A 24,737-nucleotide genomic window follows, 5' to 3' on the forward strand; every position below is an offset into this window, starting at 1 on the left:
TGCATTTCCCTGATGGCTAAGGATGTCGAGCACTTCCTCAGATGTTTCTCGGCCATTCGGTGTTCCTCAACTGAAAATGATTTGTTTAGCTCTGTACCCCATTTTTTAATAGGGTTATTTGATTCTCTGGTGTCTAGCTTTTTGAGTTCCTTGTACACCTTGGATATTAGGCCTCTATCTGATGTGACACTTGAACTTCAAAAGCAGGGCCTAGTGGCCCCTGAGCTGGAAATGACTTATAAGCCTCCTCCCTGAGGTTCAAAAACTATTGTGAAAGGGTGAGGGGAGAGGACGGGGAATAGAAAGATTTTTTAAGAGCCAGAGGATCAGGAAGTTTGCTGAAAGATTGTATCTACTAGTAGCAGATGGTATCACTCAAGCTTCTGAAAAAGGTAAGCAACCAGCAGTCCTACCCAGCCATCCTACCTATGAACCAGAAAACCTGGCATGGCACAGCGACCCTAAGAGAACAGTAATGGCCATATACCTTGGCAGTAACCAACATCTCTCTAATTGGATTTAAGATATACTCAACAAGAGGGAAACCATGTTTAGTACTAGAAACCTAGCTAACTATTCAATGCTAGGTAAGTCATACATCTTGTAGGAGATCCTATATCCACCATTTTATTAAACCAACATAATCCCTAATAATGATCTAAGCATTGGTCCTTATACATACAGGGAAGTGTAGACCTCCCTGGTCATCAAGAATACTTCTCTGCAATAGGCAGAGATCACAGAAAACCACAACCAGCCACAAGTCAGAGTTGTGGACAAAACACTCCCATAAGTAAGGCTCGGGGAACACTGTATAAGAGAGGGTGGAAAAACTGCAAGGGCTGGAGGACCAGGGAGTTGGGTGTGAGACTATGTCTATTAGTAATGTCAGAAGCTACACCCACAATGCCCCACCCACATGACCCTGGACATACGCTGGACATGGACAACGACAGACAAGCCAAATGAGTAACAAAAAGCCCATGAGGCTACACAAAGAACTACAGGCAGCTAGGGATGCTGACAGGAGGAGAAATATCCTCCCCAGGGAAGAACACACCAATTAATTTTTATTATCCAGTAAAAATGGTCAGCCCTGGAAATTCACACAAGTAGCATATCAAGACAGCTCAGGTTATAGTTAGAGATAGATACATACACAGATGCATGCATGCATGTCACAGTTACTGTAACAAGGACATGGACTTCACAAAACATGGAGGGGAAGTCTTAGAGGCAAGGACAGGGAAATGACCCAACCGTAATCTCAAACATAAAAAAAAAAATACTAATAAAAGCAGATACTGCTTTAAATATATTGAGGTAATATTTTGTCGTCTAAAAAAGTATACTGTAATTTTATAAAACTTCAGAAGTAATTTGAAAAATGGGCAAGTGTTTGCCTCTGTTGTAAAAGTTGGTATGTTTTGTTTTTGAACTGTTGAGAAATAATAGACTGTCCTCAAATCCAGAGAAAGCTAATGCTAAAAGACCCTCACCCAGTATCAGCAAACAAAGAAATGTCCTTACTTACTGATGCCTCTGTACTAATTATTCTGTATTGTGTTAATCATTCTGCAAACCAGACATATGCACATACAGATACATTTACTGTATGCTTGTGATATGATAATATCAGGAATTAAAACTTAAGTAAAAGCCTACATTTATCTAGCCGAGGTTTCCGGAGCAGGCAGGACTCCGTACCACAGCACGCTGTCACTAAGATGATGCTGTGCACTTGTGTATTTTGTCTCCAAATGTATTTGGTATTTGTGCACTTGTGTATTTGTGGTTACTCTTAAAATTCTGAAATTGCTGGCCAGAGGTGGCACATGTCTTTAATCCCAACACTTGGAAGGCAGAAGCAGGCAGATCTCTGAGTTCAAGGCCACCCTTATCTACAGAGCAAGTTCCTGAGCTGCTAGGGTTACACAGAGAAACCCGGACTCAAAAAATAAAAATAAAAAAGTTCTGAAACTGTGGAAAGGAAAAAAGCACTTACTGTTTCTGGCATAGTGCACTGTGACACTAAACCTGCAGAGTATTGGAATTATAGACACACCACAATGCCCAGCCCCCGAATACAGTCTAGTTCCTGAAATAGAACCCAAAGCATTATTTACAAAGTCAGTTGCATGACATTTTGCTAGGACAAACCCAGGAAGGAATGTTCCACTGAAGCAGACACAGGAGAGAGGATGTTTTGCTAAGACATGGAAAGACACGTGGTGAAGGGTTCTTTGCTAATGTCACACATGTACTGGTCCACCTTACACTTCATAGTTGAGCTGCATTGTTGGGGCACCATTAAAACGTACCAAAAAGTTTCTGGTGGTACACTGCAGCTTCTTCCTGCTGCGGCAGATGGGGGCTGTTTGGCAGAGTGATGTCAGCTGGGACAGACATGCGTGCTAAGGCAAGACCCATGTTGAGACAACATGGAAGATACATGGTGCCTCGAGAGCACAGAGAGGACTCACCAGCAGTGAAGGGCTAAGCTTGGCTTGCCTACGAGATAACTGCGCAAAGCTTATGAGTCTCACAGCTTTGCTGAGCTCCAGAGAACCTGCCTAAACAGGTCCACTTCCTCCATATCCTTTCTTTCCCACTACCTCTAGTAGGTGGTGGGCTACAAGGGAGGTTAAAGCATATAGGAGCCATCAGTAAGTTCTGAAGAAATTAAAGCTACAAGCTCCTTCAGTTATGAAATTCTAGTTCGCTCCTTACCCAGATGTCATGCTGTCTGTCACAGTTATAGATACTATCATGTCCGTGGCCAAATGCCTGCCTACTTTGATACAACAACGCTGCCGTGTCCACCTGCAGACTAGTCACTGGTCACAGGTATCAACAAGCTTGCAGACACAGCAAGGCAGAGCATCCCTGTGCTGACAGCTTCCTGCCTGCGTCTTCCCACTGCTCACCGGCATGCATGAACACGCCTGTGACGTGTTCCTAAAGAAGCATCTGCTACTGGTTCATTTTGTGCACCACATGTCATACTGTGCATTATACAAACAAGTGACAATGTGTTCACGGCACCAAGATGCTTTCAACAAGTGGCACGTAAAACTCCCACTAACCAACCAGAAATTGTTTCACCACAAACCTTTTTAAGATAGAAAGCAGCTTTTCACCCACTGCCCTGACCAAACACCTTTCTTAAAATAATAAGATACCCTTCTATGTTTCTAACATTAGAACTCAGACTGTATAATCAAAAGAGAAGGGTTACTGAATCACAAAACCTAACGTTCATGAGCATTGTCCTGCAGCTAGTGAAAGCCATGGCGCGTCATTCAGAAGTAAGACCCTCCTGATAATAAAGCTTCTTCTTTTTAATTTCCTTCTTCATAAGCTTGATCTCAGTTCCACTCTGAATTTTTGTGGAAATCTCACTGAAACTAGAAACCCACAACCTTGGATTGGCCTTGCAGTTGGCTGCAATTATTCAAGTATTCCAAATGAAACTTGGATGCTTCCTCCTTCATACCAAGTCCTCCAGGGAGTAAGCAGACTGTCTGGTAAACTGCTCTTGCTTGGAACTGCAGCACTGTGAAGTGGTTATGTAAATTCACTGTTAGAGGACATGTGGGCTGCGGTGCAGCTGCCTGCCCAACATGAACAACACCCTGGGTTTGCTCCCCAGCACTCTACACCCTAGAGGTGATCCTGTGACCCAGAAACGTCCCCCTAGGCTCCTGTATCCCAACACTTCTTCCCCATTGGGCACGCTGGGCAGACTGTAGAGCCTTTAGAGTAGCCTTGTGAAGAAAGCAGGTCAGGGGACACTCTTCCCTGCTTCACCTGTGCAGACGAGAGGAGAGGCCCCTCTACCTTCGGCTCCTGCTGCTTCCTGCCTGCCTCTCCTGTCATTATAGATGCTCCCTCTGGAGCCATTCACCCAGATAAACTTTTCCTTGTATAAGTTGCCTTAATTATGGTACTTTATCACAGCAACAACAAAAAGACTAAAATACTGGGCACAGTGGTGTCTGCCTACACTGAGCACTGAGGAGGCAAAAGCATGGTCAGAGAGTCAACGTCATTCTCTATACAGCGAGTCTGAGGCAGGCCTAGGCTACATAAAATACTGGCTTTTTGTTTTTTAAAAAAGACTTGGTTTACATGACGGATTGAAGGCTGCAGAGCAAGGAATCATGTGGACCAAACATACCAGGCCCATGTTACACAAGCCAGAGCGCACACGAGAGGGAGCAGAGAACAGGGAGGTACAGCAAGGAGGGTGACATCTTAGGCCAGGGGCTAACACTAGAGTGACTTGTTAATGTCAAGTGTACTTTACTGCAAATAGTATTTACCCATTTTTTCAGTGCTCTGTCATTTTTGGAACTTTCTACACAATCCTAGCAGTGTCCTAAAGATACAAGACGCCATGACACCATGAAGGGGTTTTGACAATTTCTTCTTGGGCACAGCTCAAATGAGTGATATTTCCTTAGTATAGAGAACAGGAACAGGAATCAGGAAGTTACCTGCTCTGGTGGTCTCTGCTAAATAAAAGTATATGCAAAAGTATCCAACTGTAAACAGTTACACCATCAATTCTACAGAACCAGAGAGTCAAGTAAGAGGCCAGTCTTTGCTTCTAACAGTACATGTCACAAGATCTGGACCTGCCAGATAAACGAAATACAGCGTGTTTATGCAAAACTGTACTGAAAAAGACACATACAAGATGGCCTTAAGCTGTGGGCCAACAGATGTGTACAGTGTGAATTTACTAACCAGAGATCGTCAGCGTGATCTCCTGTGGAGAGCCGGAGGATGAAGAAGCGGTAGGGCCGGCGGCCTGGGCTAGGACCTGGCTGAGACTGGAGTTGTTGATGGTCAGGGTGATCTCATGCGGGCCGGTCGACGTGGACACGAGGCCTTGTGAAGTCATCACTTGAGTGAGGTCCTGCGTCCCTGCCCATCATCACAAAGCAAACAACTGAGACCTAATTCACACACTTCTCCTGGTTTACAGGAAAAAGCATCTTAGTTAAAGGATCATTTTAAAAGACAAAGACTCAGGAAAATTATCCAACATTTCTAATTGCTTTATCTGAAAGGATAACACTTGCCCTAGAGTTCACAGGCTCTAGTCTGACTCCCCAGTAGGTGAAATGACAAACCAAAGGCTTGTGAGCAAAGCATTCAGTGACAACAAAATGGACCACTGAAGCTAAGGCCATTGTGGGATTTTTGTTTCATTGGTAAGCTTTACAAAGAAATGAAAACTGTCACTACACTGACCTAAAGCCACACGTGTTACCCTGAGCAACAACATGAGCTCCCAGGTTTTCCTGCCAAAGAGCACTGGCACTTACCACTGCTGCTGGTGGTCAGCACAGAGTCCTGTTCAGACAGGGGGCTAAGGGTCAGATTGGCAGACGTCACCGTGGGTTGTAAGGACAGGCCTGAGATAGGCTGGATGACAACACTGGCTGGAACAGTACTGTCTGATGTCTGAAGAGAGCTGTTCTGGGAGGCTGTGCTAGACTCCCCTGTGATTGGCTGCGCAAGCAAGCTGCCCTGCTGCAGTGTTTGCTGCAAAATGCTGGGGTCGATCTGTAAAGCAACAGGTTCTCGTAGTCAAAGTGCTCTGCTTCCATGTGGTTCACCTGACACTGAAGCACAGGAAACCAAGGGAGTCACCATACCTGCAATGTGATGTTATTGATGCTGGAGGCATCAATTCCAGAAATCTGAACATTTGGTCCAACCAAGTTAGCAGCCAGCTGTAACTGGATGCCTTCCAGAGTGGCCAAACTTCCGTCAGTCAAAGATACTGTCAAGTCCCCACCTGGTCAGAGAATGAGAAACAAAAGGACTTGAGATTTTAGAACACAAAAATTTTACATGTTAAGGAATACAAGTATTTTGACTACAAATATGTCTGTATTATCTGCCTATAACAAAACAGCCCCTGTGAAATAATCTTACGGATTTCAAACAGCAGAAAACAGACTGAAAAAAAAAAAAAAAGACTACTGACTAGTCGACAGTTTAATCTAACAGCAACTACTGAGTGGGAGTCTAGCTCTCTCATGCCCCAAGTGCAGAGATGCAGAAGGTCCCCAGGATGTCCAACAGGGGCAAAAACTGTAGCACTTACTTCTAAGTGGCATATCCAATACCTTTTATGTATGTGGAAGCAATGGCAACAGAATAACTCCACTAAAGTCGAGAGAATGCTAACTGGGAGGGAAGGGTGCTAAGACTCACCGAAACAGAAGCTTATCAAAACATAAGTGTTATATAAGCAGATACAGTGGGAAAAGAAATGAGAACTCAACTTTTCTCGCTGCCTTCTTAGGGAAAGGCTCAGAGAGTGTCTTGCTGTGGTAACAGAGGCACGTGTTGGTTTCCTACCTGAAACAGAGGCAGGTAGGATAGCCTGACCCACCAGGCCTTGCTGAAGCACGTTCTGATCAAATTGCCCTGTTAGAACAGAGTTGTTCATGATGAACACATTGGGGTCAGTGGAAGAGGAGTTGAGAAGGTTCACAGACTGGAGACTTTCTGATGAGCTTCTTGTGACAGGCTTCCTGGCCTTCTTTGGGTCAGATTTGTAATGAAACTGCATATGAGTCTTCCGTCGCCCGGAAGTACGGAAGCGCAGCTCACAATGAGGACACTTGAAAGGCTTTGCTCCTGTGTGCAGACGCATGTGTACCTTCAGACTTCCCTTTGTGGAGAAGGCATTGCTGCAGACATGACAGCTGAACAACTTCTGGCCTGTAAGAACATCAGGAAGAATGAGCAGGAGCTACTGATGACCTGAGCTCACCCTCTATCAGACAGAATGGACACACTGCACTGTCTTCAGTCTGAAGTTAATATTCCCACAACCCTGAGACTTTGTGTCCTGAAATCATCATATTCCACGGGGAACATCTTGAGCCCACAGGCAGGCTGTGTCTAGTGTTATGTACCACCCCTCTGGGTCTTCCCATGGGCGCCTATATCATAAAAACCACCAAGGCACAACAAATGCTACTGGCAGTGGACTGCCATAGAAGAACCCAGGAAATAAGTATTGCTGTTTCCAGGAATGATCAGGCAGAGTCAGATGCTGTAGTAAATCTGTGATCCTATCCTGCTCCGGGGTCTCCAGAGGGAGAGAAAACCTTTCTTACCTATGTAGCTCCCACCTAAGCTGAGGGGTGGCTATGCTAACTGTATACACCACCACCAGGCATCAAGCATGTGAGCTCAGCGTACTGGACTTGGAAGCAAGCTGGGCACAGCTAGCCCATGCACCCTCAGCAAGCTGGGCACAGCTAGCCCATGCACCCTCAGCAAGCTGGGCACAGCTAGCCCACCACCCTCAGCAAGCTGGGCACAGCTAGCCCATGCACCCTCAGCAAGATTTTTAGTACATCATAAGGGAAAGTCACTGGGAACCTGACAGAACAAGAGAAAACGGTGTGACACACTCTTAATAGGTGAGTTGATCCCTGTTTAGTTGTCAATAATAATCCATCAGGAGGGAATAACAGAACTTCACATAAATGTATGAAAGTCCATTTGTAGATATTACTGGACAATGGTGGCGACGTCTGATGCGCACTGCAGAGTCCCTGCGCTCTTCCACACAGACGCACCTCCGCTAGTTCTGCCTCAGTGCAAATACAGTCTCCACGGAGCTGGGAAGACTGTGCTGTATTAATAATAACACAATAATAACAACTAGCCCCACGCCACACAGGGATCCTGTGGCTTAGAGAAAACGCCTTACAACTGCAGATCTCAAAGTTAACACACAAAAGTTTGTGCTTTTTAAATACAACTGATTTTCAGATCCCCAAATCACATGATGAAAAAAGCCAAGAAAACAATACATCATATTCCCCTTGATAACATTTTTCTCCTCACATAAAAAAGATAGTATAATCTGGTAACAATCAAGAGAATTTCCAAACATCAGCAAAATGAATCTTGTCTCAAATGAGACTAGCAGGGAACCTTGTGAAAGAAGACCTGAAGGCTAAGTAAGAACATTGATAATTTATAATTTGATTTTTAAGATTTTTTACCCCTCCCCCATTTAAAGAGTTAAACCATTTTCCTTATATAGAAATAAATTTAAAAACCTTTTACATCTATGTTTTCTTAGTTCTCTATAATTTTGAAACATTTGTGCAAAAAACATCAAGCACACCCTAAGGCACCTGCAGTGCTGAGGGGCCTGAGGGGCCGCTCCTTACCTGTGTGTGTCTTCACGTGGCAATCTAGAGTGGACTTCACAGTAAAGCTCTTTCCACACTCATCACACTTATATGGCTTTTCTCCAGTATGAATTCTAACATGCCTATTGAAAAAGCATTTCTAATTAAGGGGTTTTATTTGTAACTGCATACATATTTTAAACTAAGCTTCACTACATAACAAAATGCGCACCCCACATATCATGAGTGTCTGAAGACTTACAGCTGTGCTGGCTACTGAAGTGCCTTACGAGCCGGCTCCCGGATCCTAGAGCCAGGCTTAGTGTCCTGACTGCAACCTGGAGAACGGTCTGGTATGGCTGGGTTCTTCCTACTCTACACAGCTCTGGAGCTCCTCCAACTTCTCGTTCAGGCTCTATGATGATTTTAATAGGAATGGCACCAGAGACTCAGGAGTGTGACTATTTGGTCCATAGGGAGTGGCACAATTAGGAGGTGTGGCCTTGGAGTAGGTGTACTTTCTTGAATGCAGTGAGTCACTGTGGGGGCGGGCTTTGAGGTCTCAGAAGCTCAAACCAGTGCACTCCCTGCCCCTTGTGATCTGAATGTAGAACTCTCAGTTCCTTCTCCAGCATCATGTCTGCCGGCATGCTGCCACTCCTCCCAACATGGTAATGATGGACTAAACCTCTGAAACTGTAAGGCAGCCCCAATTTAAATGTTGACCTTAATAAGAGTTGCTGTGGTCATGGTGTCTGTTCTCAGCAATGGAAATTTCACTATGACAGGACCCCAGGTTCCTCACCACTGTGCTACACTCCATCCTGAATCAGTCATCAGTCAGCTGCTTGACTATGACATCTGCTGGTCACCAGTTCTCTCCTGTGTTCTCCCACTGATGCTCTGGCCTCTGTAAGAAGATATCTGCCAGTCTTCTATACTTGACACAGCCAAGCATGCTGCGTGTCTCCATTAAGTTGGCTCATTTTCTACTTCTATCACCATCATACAGAAAATTGCATAAGCAATGGAGTTCCTCGTGACTGCTCTATGTGAGCTCACTACCAAGTTGATGTAGGCTTAGAACCACATACCCATGGGTAACTTTTCACAATAGAGTGGAAAGCTCTGACGTACACGTTCAAGTCTGTAAGAGCTGCAGGTAAGAGCGGCAGCAGGCTCACCTCACCAGGTCGCTGGGCTTCTTAAAGCTCTTCGGACAGTATGTGCAACAATTGGCGTGCTTGGGCTCAGCCTCCAGCTCCGCCTGCTTATCCTTCACCTCACTAATACGGTCCTTTTCTGCAGCCGACTGCACCAGGACCTTCTCAGACACTGTTGCACTCTCCTGGGGCTGGATTTTGGCCAGCTGGGCTGTCTCCTCCTCTGTGAAAGTAATGACCTCAGGACGAGGCTTTCTTGATGCACTTCTGTCAGAACTTTCTTCGTCTTCCTCCACACATGTGTCTATTAAAAGCATAAAAAAGGGTACAAAATCAACAATAAAAATTAAGTTTCAACGCAAGAAAATGAAGCAGCAGCACGTACAGTTACGAGTTAGTAAGCTGAATTTCAGGCAGCAAACAGCTATTTTTCCACTTGGGGTTTATGGGAACTCATCTGACCAGGAAGGAGGAAGACAAGCAAGAGAGGCACCAGAAGAGACCTCTGTGGGCAAAGGCCAAATTCTTCCAGTGCAGGGCCAGCAGTTTAAAAACCATCACAGCCCACAAAGCCAGGACTCACAGACTATGCGACTAGGGGCCAACACCAATTATTAAGGTAAATAAAACCAGATGCCAACTTAATAAAATAATAAAATAGCAAAGAGTCCTCAACTAAAGAATGAAAACAGAGAAGAAACTTTTAAAATCTCTCTCTCTCTCTCTCTCTCTCTCTCTCTCTCTCTCTCTCACACACACACACACACACATACACACACACACACACACACACACACGTATCCTCTCATTATAGGGATAAATTCCATCTTTTTGGCAGACCAAACTACAATGATACTCTAAATATAGTTAGTGGTGGCCATACCAGGTGGGTCTCTGTGAATTCAAGGCCAGCCTGGTCTACAATGTGAGTCCAGGACAGGCAAGGCTACACAGAGAAACACTGTCTCAAAGAAAAACAAAACAAAACAATATCAACAATAACAAAGCGGCTGCACTCTACAAAGCAGCAGAGTGAAGGTGTACGCTTACGTGTGTGTGTACAGGTGCACGCACGCAGTGTCCATGTGAGTAGGATTAAAAACACAGAAAATGTAAGACGAAATGAGACTGAAAGACATAAATCCTACAGAAAGGGGAAGTACTGAAGTGAACAGTGCTAACTCCAATCAGTAAATAGGAAAAACAACTGGACTGATATTCAGAAAAAAGATGAAACAGACAGAAAACAGGAGAGAGGTGGGAAAAGAGATCAGTCATGGAAGACAGAGTCAGGAACTCAACATCGACTCACAGAATTTCTAAAAAATACACATAAAAGACTTCCTAACACATTTGTTAGGTCTGAAAGAAAGATTTAAGCAAGTTATATACAGTGCCCCAACCAACACTGACGGTAAAACATGGACAGAATTGTGCTGAAAAATTTAAATAACCAAAATATATAAAGATCAATAAGACAAGTAATAAAAGAGAAAAGGATAATAAAATTAATAAAATATAAAGCAAAAATAGAAGATGGCTCATGTAAGGCCAAATAGCTAACCATCCTAACTGTGAAGAACTAAATTCCCCACCACACACAGCGGTGTGAGCAGAGAGAAAAATGGCTGACTCCTGTGGGCAAGAGTGTGCCTGCAGACAAACAAGACACATCAGTGTCTGTGAACGTGAGTGCCAGGCGACAAAGGGTGGAGGAGCCCCACGAAGCAATCCTAGCTCGACTGCAATCTATGCCTTCTTCACTGCTAAGATGGCCTAGTGAGTTGAGCACATTCATGCTAGCTCACTAGTGGACACGGCCCAAACTCCAGGCCTGAGCAGTACTGTCTGGGCATCTGATAGACCTGCTTCTCATGGCTCACTACAGCTCACGGCAGACTGTGGCTGCTGGAAACAAAGGCCATAGTACGTCCTACCAGACCATCTACTCCTTGAAGCACAGAAGGCCAAAGGTCTCAGAACTATCTACTAAAGAAGCTGACCAAAGAAGCTTTGTAACACCATGCATGTCAAGGCTTCTGCAACTTTAAAGTGGTGGCAAACTATAAGACAAAGGTACACTACCGTCATTTAAATGTAGCACAGGAATGGTCCTATGACATCCATAACTGACTGCAACCAAGGGATGGATAACAACTGGGAAGAGGGAAGGAATTCCTCAGCAGATCTCATCTCTGAGAAGCTGAGCAAAGACCTTATATGGCACGGACCCGACAGTGTGCACACTGTCCAGTAACATCACCAGGTACAACACAAGAAAAAATCACATAGTGTACACTCACACACAGATACTGCATGGGTGTGTAAGAACTGTATTCATTAACATGACAGTGCTGCATGCTAGTATCACTTGTGAAATAAAGCATGCACATTCCAACTCCAACTTCATCTGTGGGTTTACAAAAGGAAACAAACCATCATTGAACAGATGAAGCATGAGCACCAAGTAATAAGCTCAGGGAGACGGAGCTGGGCCAATTAACCCGTGTGGTGTTTGGTAGAAAACAAGATGAGTCTCTCAAACTGCAGTGCCTGGTACGAATTAAATGAGGTACTGCAATGTGAAGCTGAGCATACCTTGGCCAGAAGGAAACTCACAGCTCACTCTACAATTTCAGGGGAAATGAAAAATGAGCTCGGCCATGATTCACAGCACATCATAGTAACTACATGTAGGCATGCTGTACACGTGTGCTTAATACATCATGTAGCACAACTCACAAAATACAACTATATATATGCATCTGGTGCAGACCTGTGCCAAATCTATGAACAAATCTCAGTTGAGGAAAATTAAATGCTGGGTCATAGAATCACAGGCAGCACAGGCTAGAAATGCGCTCTGCACAGTGCTCGCTGACTGCAAGGGCAAGAGCGCACACTGAACGGAAAGCCACGTCAGCGTGTGGGGACGGGAAAACCCAATACTCTCTTTGCCTTAACTCTGAGTCTCTGAACATTTTCTCACAGGGCATGCAGGCTTCCACATTCAGAAAATAAAGCCACACACACACAGGGAGAGATAAATTATAGCTATATTAATTTAGGGGCTTCTCAGATGCAGGTAAAAAGTACTTGCTGCACAAGCTTGGCAACTCAAGCTCAATTCCTGAGGTCCCATGAAGGTGGAAAGACAGAACCAAGTCCATAAGTTGTCCTCTGACCTCCACACATGTGCCCTTGGCGTGTACATCCACATACACAAATCATTTTCATTCATAATAAACTTCAAATTAAAAATTCAAGGTAATACTATTCTTAATTTTGTAAGACTACAATATTCAAATGGATTGGTAATTTATAACTAAACTGACATGTGACCAGTAAAGTTTCAATTCAAAACAGAAACTACCTCCTCCCTCTGTCTCTGCAGCTGCTGAGGCTGCAGATGAAACTGCCTGGTGTCTCTTCATGTGCTTTCTACAGTGGATCGCAGTGCGGAAGCCCTCTTCACAGAATGGACACTTGTAAGGCTTCATGCTCATGTGTGTGGCCATGTGCCGCGTGAGGCTGCCATTGGTCGTAAAGGACGCATTGCAGATGCTGCAGCTGAATGCCTTGACACCTACAAGAACAAGAGAGAGTGTCACTGCAGCGGCTTGAAATCATGGGCACTCAAGGACAAACAACCCTGTACCAGCAGAGCATATGTGGCTTACCGTTATGAGATTTTAACTCTACAGTGCTAGAAACACAGACACTAACAGAGCCTGTCTCATTACATTCTCATACAATAAACAGCCTGTGTGATACAACTGTGCTGTGCCTCAGAAGCGCCTACCTGACTCTGCCTTGCCTCAATAAACCGATTCTCCCTGCCTCCTGACAATACTTCCTATGAACCACTATCCCAGAACCAACTTAACAGCCCTTATAACCACACCCTAGTCACCAACAGACTCATCCATAGAATTTTCTTCTTTCTGCATTTGTAAGTGATACATCATCATTTTCAAATAAAGCCATATACAGAATATATATGTTAAATGTTTAATTGTATTAAATGGAATGTGTTCAACAGGTAACTATTATCTAATCATAAACCAAAATTGCTAAAGATCTAATAATCATAACTGGCCATGCTCTATTTTTAAAAGAATTACCAAATTGATGACGATAAAACAATTGACTTAACTTTGACGTGGGAGAATGATTAGAATTGACAATTCTCAGCAAGTGCACAGGAAGAAGTTCAACACCATGAACCACTTGGAATACACAAATCAAACCCCAACAAGTGATGACTGCCCATCCAAGAATGGTGACAGCAAGAAAACACACAATATCCTGAGCAGGATGTGGAAGAGTCAGACCTCCATACATGTGCTGGATGACAGTTTGTACTGAACATGAAAGTTTACAAATGAATTTGCTGTGTGTTTTGAACCCAGGGTTTTGCCCATGCTTGGTTCTCCAATAATCACCATCTCCAGTCATTCCCAGCCCTAAAAGGGTTATTCTTATGGCCCAGCAACTGCATTCCTTGATGATAAAGCCAAATCCATATGCATACAAATCAAACAGTACATCCAGTAAGTAGGTAAATTAAACTTGCTTTGTCTGTATAATGAAATATTATGGATCATAAAAAGATCGTCATATTAATACATGCTACAATACAGATGAGCCCTGAACAATGCACTGTACTAAGTGAAAGACTATGATCACTACAGACCATCTCTGAGATCACTCATGAGCAGTATCTACAACAGGCAATCTACAAAGGCAGAGGTAGATCAAGGATAGTTTATAGTTGGTGATATTAAGAGAATAGGGGAGTGAATGATAAAAGGTCTTTCTTTTGGATGCAATAAAAACATACTAAAAACAGTGTCACTTTCAGCACTCTGGAGACAGAGTGAACTGAGTGAACTGAATGATGTATGGATTACATCAATAAAGCTATAGCATGAAAAAAGTCATAATTTCTACAGGAAATAGACAGTAACCTGTGTGTGTCTTCTCGTGGGACTTGAGGACACCAGAGGAGACAAAACCACGCCCACAAAGCTTGCACTTATAGGGCTTCTCCCCCGTGTGTGAGCGCACGTGCTGTTTCAAGTGACTGGATTTCTTGAAGCCTTTGTTGCAATAGTCACACCTAGAAATGAAGCATAGAGAACTCAGGTCCTTCTCACTCGGAGACCATTACTAAGCAGCCCCAGACCAGGCAGCGCATGAGAACGAAGCAGCTTCAGCATGCTCCCTGGTCTTGGATAAAGTACGGCACTGCCCCACACTCAGGGAATACAATAGGCAGCACAAAACAGAGGCAGAACAGTCAACTACTAGATCAAGTTCTAAGTTCTGTACAAGATATTAGTAATCTTAAATGTATTATTTTGAAACTGGTAAATGCTGTAACTCAGCAGGACACAAAGCATTTAATCAACGGAGTGTAAGAAGCACAACTGTCTGGATGCTTTATAAACTGGCAGTGATTCCGAAGCCTACTTCATAATCCAAGAAAACCGAATTGCAAAGCACTTGTCCACTGCAGGTGTAGAGCCGGCACTCAGCCTCGGGAGCTGGATCTGGACACAGTGGTTACCTGTAAGTGCGCCTGCTCTGGTCCTCACTGTCCTCCAGGAACTGTGGACGTTGTGTTTGTAGGTCCAAATCCTCTTGAGATGACTCTGGAAGCAAACGAGTTGCCTAGAATGATCAGAAATATAAAGCAATAATATATGAATATCTATTAATAATTTTAAGATGACTCAATAATACCAAAGATAGAAATGTTCATAATGCAGTTTTAAAAGAAAAACCATAAGTATCCCATTGTAATCCTTTGAAACAAAGTATAAATCATTGGCACCATAGGTACTTATTTTTTACTAAACTATTCATAGGTCTAGTTAGCCAGAGTTAGACTGAAATTTGCTATGTTGATTAAGCTTGTCTCAAACTCATGGTCCTCCTAGCTCAGCATCCCAAGTGTTGGGATTATAGCCTGAACTTCCAAGTCTCACTAATAACCAACTTTAGTACAAAGTATAAACAAACATAATTTATCTTAAAGAGAGATTACACTTTCACCAGCTTGACTCTACTGTGAATGCCTGGGTCTCAAACACCCTCTATTCTAAAGGATTGGCTGCTATTCTATGACACTATTAGTCACTGGTAGAACTTTCATGGGGAGAACCATTTGGAGACAACTCTTCTTGCAGGGGAAACAGGAACTGTTTCCTCCCTCCCACAGATGTCTCAAGGTAACCATTCTCTTCCACCACATGTGCCCCCAGGATAATCTTATGCCATGTCATGGGCCCCAAAGCAATAGACCTCGCAAATCATGGACTAAAATCTTGGAATCTGTGATGAAAATAACCCTCTCCTGGTTTTAGGTTGGTTATCTGAGGTACACCATCATATCGGTGGGATGCTAACATGCTGGTGTGAATGACTATGCTACCTTCTGAAAAGAGAAAGACTTTTGTCTCAAGAGACCTAGGGAAAGAAAAGCTACCTCTACCTCTCAGAGACAGTAGTACCACAGAACAGCCACCCTGACCTGTATCCTGACAAAAGGACCACAGCCCCACAGCAACACTGAACCCAGCCTTCTCAATGCTTCCTGACTTCAAAATAGACCCTGCTCACAGTAGACAGAAAGCACAGACTTGAGGAAGCTTCTTTAACTAAAGGGCAGGGTGAACATGCTAACCCGGGACGGACCTTCCATGAGCAAATGAGACGAAGCCCTGTCTATCCATCTTGCTTCATCACGTGCACCGTGTAGGCAAAGTTCTACCCAGAGCTTGTGCAGTAAAGCTAAGCTCACTTTTACCCAGCATGCACTGCACACCAGTCTCATCACCTGCTATGTGGCTTCCACCTCAAAGCAACTGCTGTGACTTTTGCAGGCCCACTACTAACATCCATAGATTTTTAAAAATTATTGATTTGTCTGTCATTTTAAATAATATCTAAAACCTTGGAAAAGGAAAAAAAAAAATCAAGCATTTTAGTGTCCCTAATTTGAGTAAGAGAATAAAAATTAGTTATGAATAAAAATGCTATTTTTCAGGAAACCTATTATTTAAACAAATAAACAATGTTTTGTATAATATTTGTTTTTAACATATCAACAATAATTTTATTTTCCTTCTAACAAAAGCAATATTCTTATATAATACACTACTAAATATAGCTTCTGATATAACACAGCAGTAAATCGGTGGCTTTCCATCAAAATGGTGTTTAATAGAAGTACAGTTAAGATGCTTTGCCCATGATGCATCGGATGTAGTAACCTGAGTGTACCAGATGTAGGTTTGCCAGAGCAAGAGCATTGTGACTGTTCCAGTAGAAGACAGAAAGATGTCTGCTGGCTGAGGAGCTATCCAACCCTCTCCACACTCACCACAGTGATGGCATCAGAGCTTGGGGCCGGCAGCAAGTTTTGCTGGTGGAAACTGGTGGACAAGGCCTGGGACTCGAGGGTGCTCGAGTCCTGCAGCTGCTGCACAGGCGGGAAGGAGGTCTGCTGACTGTACGTGTCAGTCACTGCGAAGCCTGAAAGAAATCAGGTCGGGAGCTGTGCAGCAAGTGTCAGTTACACAAACATAAAGTAAAGTTACAGAGAAGATGTGTCCAAACAGTTTAGCTTCCTGCTGAGAAGCAAGAGAACATTCTTTCAGCAACTCTAAGTCTCTGCTAACAGGCAGTGAGACGCTCTGTCCTGTCTTGTCCTGTCCTGTCCTGTCCCAGAAACACAGGTTTATACTCCAGCCATGAACACAAGTTCCAATCATACCTTTATTCTAGCCTTAACTCATTGCTTCCTCTGGGATGGAAACCCTGGATAGAATGGCTGAAATTTTCATTTTTAGGAAATATGAGATTACAAAATATTACATACAACAATCATGAATGCATGCAATTACTGAGTTTAAACCATAAATTTTACAAGATCCCTCAAAGACACACCAGACCTTTGCAAACTAAACCCAGCACAGGTGAGCTGGTTTCAAGCTTACTGAAGGTCACACTGACCTTGTGGAAGTCCTGCCGACTCAAAAGATGGCTGTGAAGTGCCCTGCTCTTCAAACTGGTCCATGTGCCCTGGGAGAGAAGCTTGGGAAGCTGCGAAACCATCTAAGGACAAACAGAGAGGAACACACATGGTGAAGATTCATCTCCAACTGCTAACCATCCAGAAGCATGCTACTGAGTTTTCAAAACTTAGCCTCCTCGTTTTGAAAAGACAGAAGAAGGTAATGTTCATTGCTCTAAAAGTTTTTTAATATATGTCATTATTCTGAAATGCAATTATACTTAATAATTATATAAATTTCAGGCTTCATAGGGCATAAAACACATACACATTCATGCCCATAGACTAAATAGGAAATTCACAGAACAAAACCATAAACCAGCTGGCAAACTGTCTGCAAGCAAGCCTGATGAGATAGGAGGCCTGCCGGAGTGCAGGCCACAGGTTACAGTGAGCACACGGGTGCAGCCGAGCACAGATGCACACACATGTAACGGGTACAAGCAGGACAGCTGATACGGCTCAGTAGTGGAGTGCTTAGACTACACAATGCTCCGGATATTATCCCCAGAGCCATGAGCCATCAAAGAGAAGCTGAAAACTAGCAGACAATCTTCCTGAGATGGTTCCACCATCAACTGTCAAAGTTAATGATGGATTTGCTTCTCTAGGCAAGACAGAGGATCTTTATAGGAAAGACTTATGCTATTAATATACTTTTCCTGTTATTGTTAAATGTATATAACATTCACTAGTTATTAGCCCACCCTTTTGAGCAGATTTAGGCAAACAACCAAGATATATTATCTTGTAGTGATGCTACATAAATAAATAGATGATTTCTTAATTCTTAATAATAATCCTATAAAAATTCCTGAAATTATATTAGTAATTATTAAGATCTTTTATAACAGGAATGCTATTAAGTTCATTCTGATGTCAAAACTGCAGTGAGAACTCTGCCAGTCTTCAAGTGTCATGAGTTAATTGCTTCTGACATAGCAAGCAGGCATCTGCAACTTACCACATTCCAAGAGGTTATAAAACCATTAACCAACCACTCTGAAAATAAGTCTGATGGTTCCTTATAAAATTGAATATAGCACTACCTGAGGACCCAGCTATACTACTCCTGGGCATCAACCCCAAAGACACTCCAACATCTAACAAAGACACATGCACCACAATGTTCATAGCAGCCTTATTTATAATAGCCAGAAGCTGGAAAGAACCCAGATGTCCTTCAACAGAAGAATGGATACAAAAAATGTGGTACATTTACACAATGGAGTACTACTCAACTATTAAAAACAATGACTTCATGAAATTCTTAGGTAAATGAATAAAACTAGAAAATATCATCCTGAGTAAGGTAACCCAATCACAAAAAATACACCCATGGTATGTATTCACTGATAAGTGAATGTTAGCTCCAAAGCTCGGATTAACCAAGCCACATGACACATTAACAGACCACATGAAACTCAAGAAGAAGGAAGACCAAAGTGCAAATGCTTCAGTCCTTTTTAGAAGGAGGAACAAAAATATTCTCAGAAGGAAATATGGAGACAAAATGTAGAGCAGAAACTGAAGCAAAGGCCATCCAGAGACTGCCCCACCTGGGGATCCAGCCCATATACAGCCATCAAACCCAGACAATGTTGCTGATGCCAAGAAGTACATGCTGATAGGAGCCTGATATAGCTCTCTCCTGAGAGGCTTTGCCAGAGCATGACAAATACAGAGGCAATGCTCTCAGCCAACCATTGAATAGAGAATGGGGTCCCCAATAGGAGTTAGAGAAAAGATTGAAGGAGCTGAAAAGGTTTGCAACCTCATAAGAACAACAATATCAACCAACCAACCAATCAGAGCTCCCAGGAACTAAACCACTATCCAAAGAGTACACATGAACAGACCCATGGCTCCAGCCACATATGTAGCAGAGCATGTCCTTGTTGGGCATCAATAGGAGGAGAAGCCCTTGGTCCTGCCAAAGCTCAATGCTCCAGTGTAGGGGAATGTCAGGGTGGGGAGGTGGGAGAAGGTGGGTGGGTGGGTGGAGGGGAAGCACCCTCATAGAAGCAGGGGTAGGAGAGATAGAATGGGGGTTTATGGTGGGGGAAACCAGGAAAAGAGATAACATTTGAAATGTAAATAAAATATATCTAGTAAAAAATAATTTAATTTTTAAAAATTAACCAAAGGTCATAAAAAGGGAACTAATGATTTACTATAGGTACAAGAACAAAAAAATAAAACACTGACTGGATTTATCCATACAAAACTTCAATGATAACTTAGTTATGGCCTTTAACTCTAGCTAGTAACAGAAGATGAATGTTTAGCCAGATAATTATTCTTAATAAATACTCTTATAAATGTTCTCTGTTGTAAACTTCTTATTCAATTTATGATTTGAACTTCTAAAGAACTTTTGTAAAAAAGGGATTCTTGACTAAACCATGTGTTCTATTCTCCTAGAAAAAGTATAAAAGACTAGGAAACATGACATTGCATCGCATTTGGGGTAAAAGCGTTGGGAGCAAGGAAGGCATTGGGGGTTAAGAGCATTGGGAAAGCAAGGGCTTTATCACATCAGAGGGGGGAGGGGGGAGCAGGCCTGAGAGGAGAGTGCAGAGAGGAATAACTTAGGTATGCTGAATGCAGAGAGCAGAAGGAGCAGGCAAGCTTCTCCTTACCACGGACAGAACGCTTCTGCTACTTTCTTATCAGCAAGGCAGGCTTAGTCTTACTAAAGGAACCAAGCTTTCTTTTTACAAACTTGGGTTTAATTCATTTAGCAATAAAAGGGTAGAAGCTTTTCTTTCTCTAAGCAATAAATATTGGAGCTCATTTTTCATCCAGAATGAGTGAGTCCTTTCTGCACTGGTGCTTGATCTTTGCTCTATACACATATGTAAGTATGGATGTGTGTGTGTGTGTGTGTGCGTGCGTGCACACTTATGAGGTAAATATGTAACTGGGCCCAACTGGTTTGAATGGAAATGTATGAATGTTTATGCATAGATCTGTATATGAATTTATGAGTTTAATTTGTATTTGCTTGTGTAGAAGTTTTTACTTATCCAGGAATGACTCTCTTCTCCTGATTCAATAAGTTAATTGCTCTGAACATTTCCAAGACTGACAAGTGAGAAGCATCTGGACAAGAGGGGAAAAGCTCTAACAATTCATCCATGATTTAATCCCCTCTGTTTTACTATCAGGTGCTGAGAGCCAGAGACTGCAGTTTCTGGGCTCAGAGGAATTCAAGCAGGCAGGTCAGCTACTGTAGCAAAGTGACTTAGACCTATGATGGTAAATATTTTATCAAACAATGGCCCTTCGCCTATGCTCCCCTTCGGGGGGGGGGGGGGGGGACAACGGGATTGGCCCTTGGCAACCCAGCACCAAAAAGAAGGCCCCAGGGACTGCACTGAATCTCAGGAAGACAACTCTTACTGGGATCATCAGAAAAGCTAAAGCTCCTGAGACAGTACCTCCATCAGCTCCCAGAGGCTGGTCGGCCAACTGCTGTCCAAGTGCTGCATCTTCAGTGCCTACCACATGCTGTGGCCCCAGTTCCAGTATGGACTCAGCGTCTGCTGCCACTGTCTCTGGAGTCTGCTGCAGCTCTGCACTTTCAATCTCCACAGGCAAGGGAGCTGACACTTGTATGCTCTGCTGGTCCACAGTGCTATCGTCATCCATGGAGGAAGTCTCCTGATGCTGTTGGAGCTGCTGGGCCAGTTCGTATCTTCAGAAAAGCACAACAATTTATAAGACACTATCAACAGTGGAAATACAGCTGTAGAAGATACTAAAACACAATTTTAGCTCTCAATTATTTCATTTTGAAGTCATGGCGTCAATCTAGCTAAAAGTTAACCACTTTATGATTCTAAGGGAACTTCTGTTGCCTTCGATTGCTGTCAGCAATCACAGGACTCAAAGGCAGGAAGGACAGCATGCACAACTCTCCCTAATGCTTACCAAGCCACAGTAATGACGCTCACCTGAAGCTCAGTCCTAGGCGGCTGACGCAGGAGAACAGCTGTGATTCAAAGCTACCCTGGACTACAGAATGGAATGGAGTCCATACCACCCTACACTCCTTGACAAGCAATCCTCTACCTGCTGCCTCTTAGTCCAGGGACGGCATGTTTTGTGGGATGGTATGGAGATAGAGCCCCACCCACCCACAAGTCGTGTGGTGAAGACTGTTTCCAGTATCAATCAGAAGGGAGACTGAAGAAACGACTGCATTAGGAGGGTCTGACTTACTCAATGGCAGAATGCTTTGCTAATTCTTAATATTCTGGAGGAGGTACTAAACAACAGGAAGTAGATACTAGTTCCAAGAAGCATGAATTTTGAAGATTGTCACTTGTCCCTGACTGTTCCTTTGCCTTTTGGCTTCCTCAATGGCAAGAGACTAGCAGACTGTCAAATGTCTCCTCTGCCATCACGTGCAGCACCAGTACAGCTTACAAGTTATGGTGCTAAGTGACCACCATGAAGCCTCTGAAACGTCAAGTAGGGGTTCATCCTTTGAAAAATCAATTGACAAATTCAGCTAACCATCGTGTTTCAGAACATGTAATATGAGGCATAGTCCATTCTGATTTTCTCATGCTAATGTTGTTCTTAGCAATGTTTACAAACATAAAACATACCCATTATATATTCACCAGGATCTACAATTTATCTTCAAAGAGAGAGATGAACAATAAAGTTTAGTGAAAGAATTCAAAGACTTTAAGAAAACTACATCAATTACCTGATTAACTGACTAGCTACCAAACAAAGAATCTAAGATGTTGAGTCACCCTCCCCTTTCCTATGTGCATAATTAAGCCCACAGCTGAGACATGTATGTTCAAGCCCAGAATCTTAGTGTATCTGCCTCCGGTGCTCCATCTGAGTTCCAGAATCTTGCCTCTGCACTTGCCAGTACTAAGAATCCATTCTCAAGTCCTGGTACTACAGAACAGATGGAACACACGCATGACGTAGTGGTCAGGAAGTAAACCTCAGCCGCACAGCCAGGTCCCTGCGTGCCCAAGCAGTCACCCGCCCTCCCTGATGACTCTCTCATGAGGCATCTGCTTCCATGCCTAGCTATTTGGCTTTCATTTTTATAAATTTTACTTTTATAATCATGTACGTCTATTGATAAAGATATTTTTTGTTACTTTTTGTGATTATAAGTACATCATTTCTGTCTATCTATTATCCGCTATCTCCTTGCTCTCTCTCTCAAACTCATGGCCTTTTAAAAAAAATTAGTTGTAGCTACTGGATGGATGGATGGATGGATGGATGGATGGATGGATGGATGGATGGATGGATGGATGATGGATGGATGGGTGGGTGGGTGGGTGGGTGGGTGGGTGGATGGGTGGATGGATGGATGGATGGATGGATGGATGGATGGATGGATGGTGGATGGATGGATGTATAGATGCTGAATACTGGAAAACTGAATAACCAGGTGGTGCTCTTCCCTGGGGATAGTGTTTACCCTGCTCTCAGTATTATTTATTGCCTCTAGGTCTCTATGTAGGCTTGAGGCCACTTGGGCTTTCTCCTGCATTTTTAATATAAATGTGTATTGAATTTTGGGAACTCCAAAATAGACAAAAGGGGAAACATGGGCTGTATCTCTCCTTGCAGTCTGTAGAGGTGACTCTCCACTGTGATGTGTTTGGGACCTGGGATTCCCTGTTGATGAGAATGTGCAGTACCATTCCTGCTCAGATAGCCGGAGGCTTGCAAGACTCCTCCACAGACTGCAACGTGGCACAGCCAGACATGTAACTGTGAGGAATACCACCAGTATGATATGGCACTGGGTAACTTCCTGGCTAAATATTTTAAAACCAAGTCAACTGTGTTAAATGTACGTTCAAGTAAGAAAAACACCAAAACAAGTAACATGCAAAACCAAAATGGTCTGTTAAGAGTTAACGTCTTCCCTGTTGTTGTTAACTTCTCCCCTGTTACAGTTAACTTCTTCTACCATGTGGGGTTTGCTTTGTAGGGTACGCTTCACAGCATATCTAAGAATCATGTGTGATCTGTAATTCAGCAATATAATACCACTGAAATTCATTTATAAAGCCTAGAAGTCAGGCCAGGAGATGGCTCAACAAGTAAGGGCTTTTCCTATTCAAACCAAGCAACCTGAATTCTAGCCCTAGAGCCCACAGAATAGGAGGGAACCAACTCCCACAGGTTTGTTCTTCACCCCCTCTTCTGCTCCCTTCCTCCCTCCTCCCACACACACTCACATACACATGAAAAAGATTAAAAACCTATAAATCAAAAGATTAAGATTTTCTTTTTCAAAATCATTACCACCCCAACTATATTAGGTCTAGCCTTTGACTATCAGCTGAAAAAATAAAAAAGAATTTACAGTAAGGCATTTTGCCTAATATAGATTGCTTCTGTATTAGAAGTAAAAAATGTTAACCAGGTATGGTGTAATCCCCAGCAAGCAGGAGGTAAGCCTAAGCGACACAGTGACACCTGTTTTCATTTTTAAAAAAAGGTGTGTGTGGGGGGTGTTGTGTGTGTGTGAGTTGTTGTGTGGGTTGTTGTGGGGGGTCGTTGTGTATAGCGGGTTGTTGGGAGGTTGTTGTTTATGTGTGGGGGGTTGTTTTGGTTTATTTGTTGTAGACAGGTTCTTACTCTCTAGCTCAGTCTGGTGTTGAACTGACAGCAATTCTTCTATGTCAGACTCTCATGTCCTTAAATTACAGACATGAGCCATTATCACACTTGGCTCAAAAGAAAAATTTAAAGTTAAAAATACGTAAGTCTGTGCTGTCATCTATGGCTCTCATTAGACCCTAAACACAGACAGTCAGCTTTCTTAGCCTGACACATACCACTAGAAGAACAACATAGACATCAGAGACAAATACTTGCTAATTGCTCCCCACCTTCATCTGGGAATTAAAATACTAATTAAAAAGAAGCACACTGCAGTCATCACATCAGCAGTACACCTACCTGTGAGTTTTCATGTGTTTTTTGCAGTTCAGTGAAGTCTTAAATGTTTTCTGGCAATAGGGACACATGTAGGGACGGAGGTCGTTGTGTATGCCCATGTGTCGCCGTAAGCTGCCACCTGTGGTAAAGGCTCCATTACAGATCAGACACTTGAAAGACTTCAGTCCAGTGTGCGTTCGAACATGGGCTTTGAGCACGCCTGCAGAGACGAAGCCTCGTCCACACTGAGAGCATTTGAAAGGTTTTTCACCCGTATGTGATCTAAAAGGCAGTTAAAAACCTTGACACACTCATTACATGTTTATAACACTCTAACAAATGCAAAATCAAAGACGCTTCACGCTATGA

The 24,737-nt window shown here is 43.1% G+C and overlaps 1 protein-coding gene across 1 annotated transcript in view; it reads right to left on the reverse strand.

Annotated features, from left to right (window-relative positions):
- ZNF236 (zinc finger protein 236) overlaps positions 1-24,737 on the reverse strand; it is a 95,377-nt gene that overhangs the window by 25,207 nt on the left and 45,433 nt on the right. The window contains exons 13-25 of the mRNA XM_080919788.1: positions 24,390-24,650; positions 20,870-21,126; positions 17,366-17,467; positions 16,734-16,885; positions 14,916-15,019; positions 14,314-14,465; positions 12,717-12,929; positions 9,365-9,647; positions 8,220-8,323; positions 6,382-6,747; positions 5,670-5,812; positions 5,337-5,577; positions 4,753-4,932 (exon numbers count right to left, since the gene is read on the reverse strand). Coding sequence (XP_080775914.1) covers positions 4,753-4,932; positions 5,337-5,577; positions 5,670-5,812; positions 6,382-6,747; positions 8,220-8,323; positions 9,365-9,647; positions 12,717-12,929; positions 14,314-14,465; positions 14,916-15,019; positions 16,734-16,885; positions 17,366-17,467; positions 20,870-21,126; positions 24,390-24,650 — 2,558 coding nt within the window. The remainder of the gene's footprint in view (positions 1-4,752; positions 4,933-5,336; positions 5,578-5,669; positions 5,813-6,381; positions 6,748-8,219; positions 8,324-9,364; positions 9,648-12,716; positions 12,930-14,313; positions 14,466-14,915; positions 15,020-16,733; positions 16,886-17,365; positions 17,468-20,869; positions 21,127-24,389; positions 24,651-24,737) is intronic.

This window comes from Micromys minutus (genome assembly GCF_963924665.1).
Source record: "Micromys minutus genome assembly, chromosome: 8".
Lineage (NCBI taxonomy): Eukaryota > Metazoa > Chordata > Mammalia > Rodentia > Muridae > Micromys > Micromys minutus.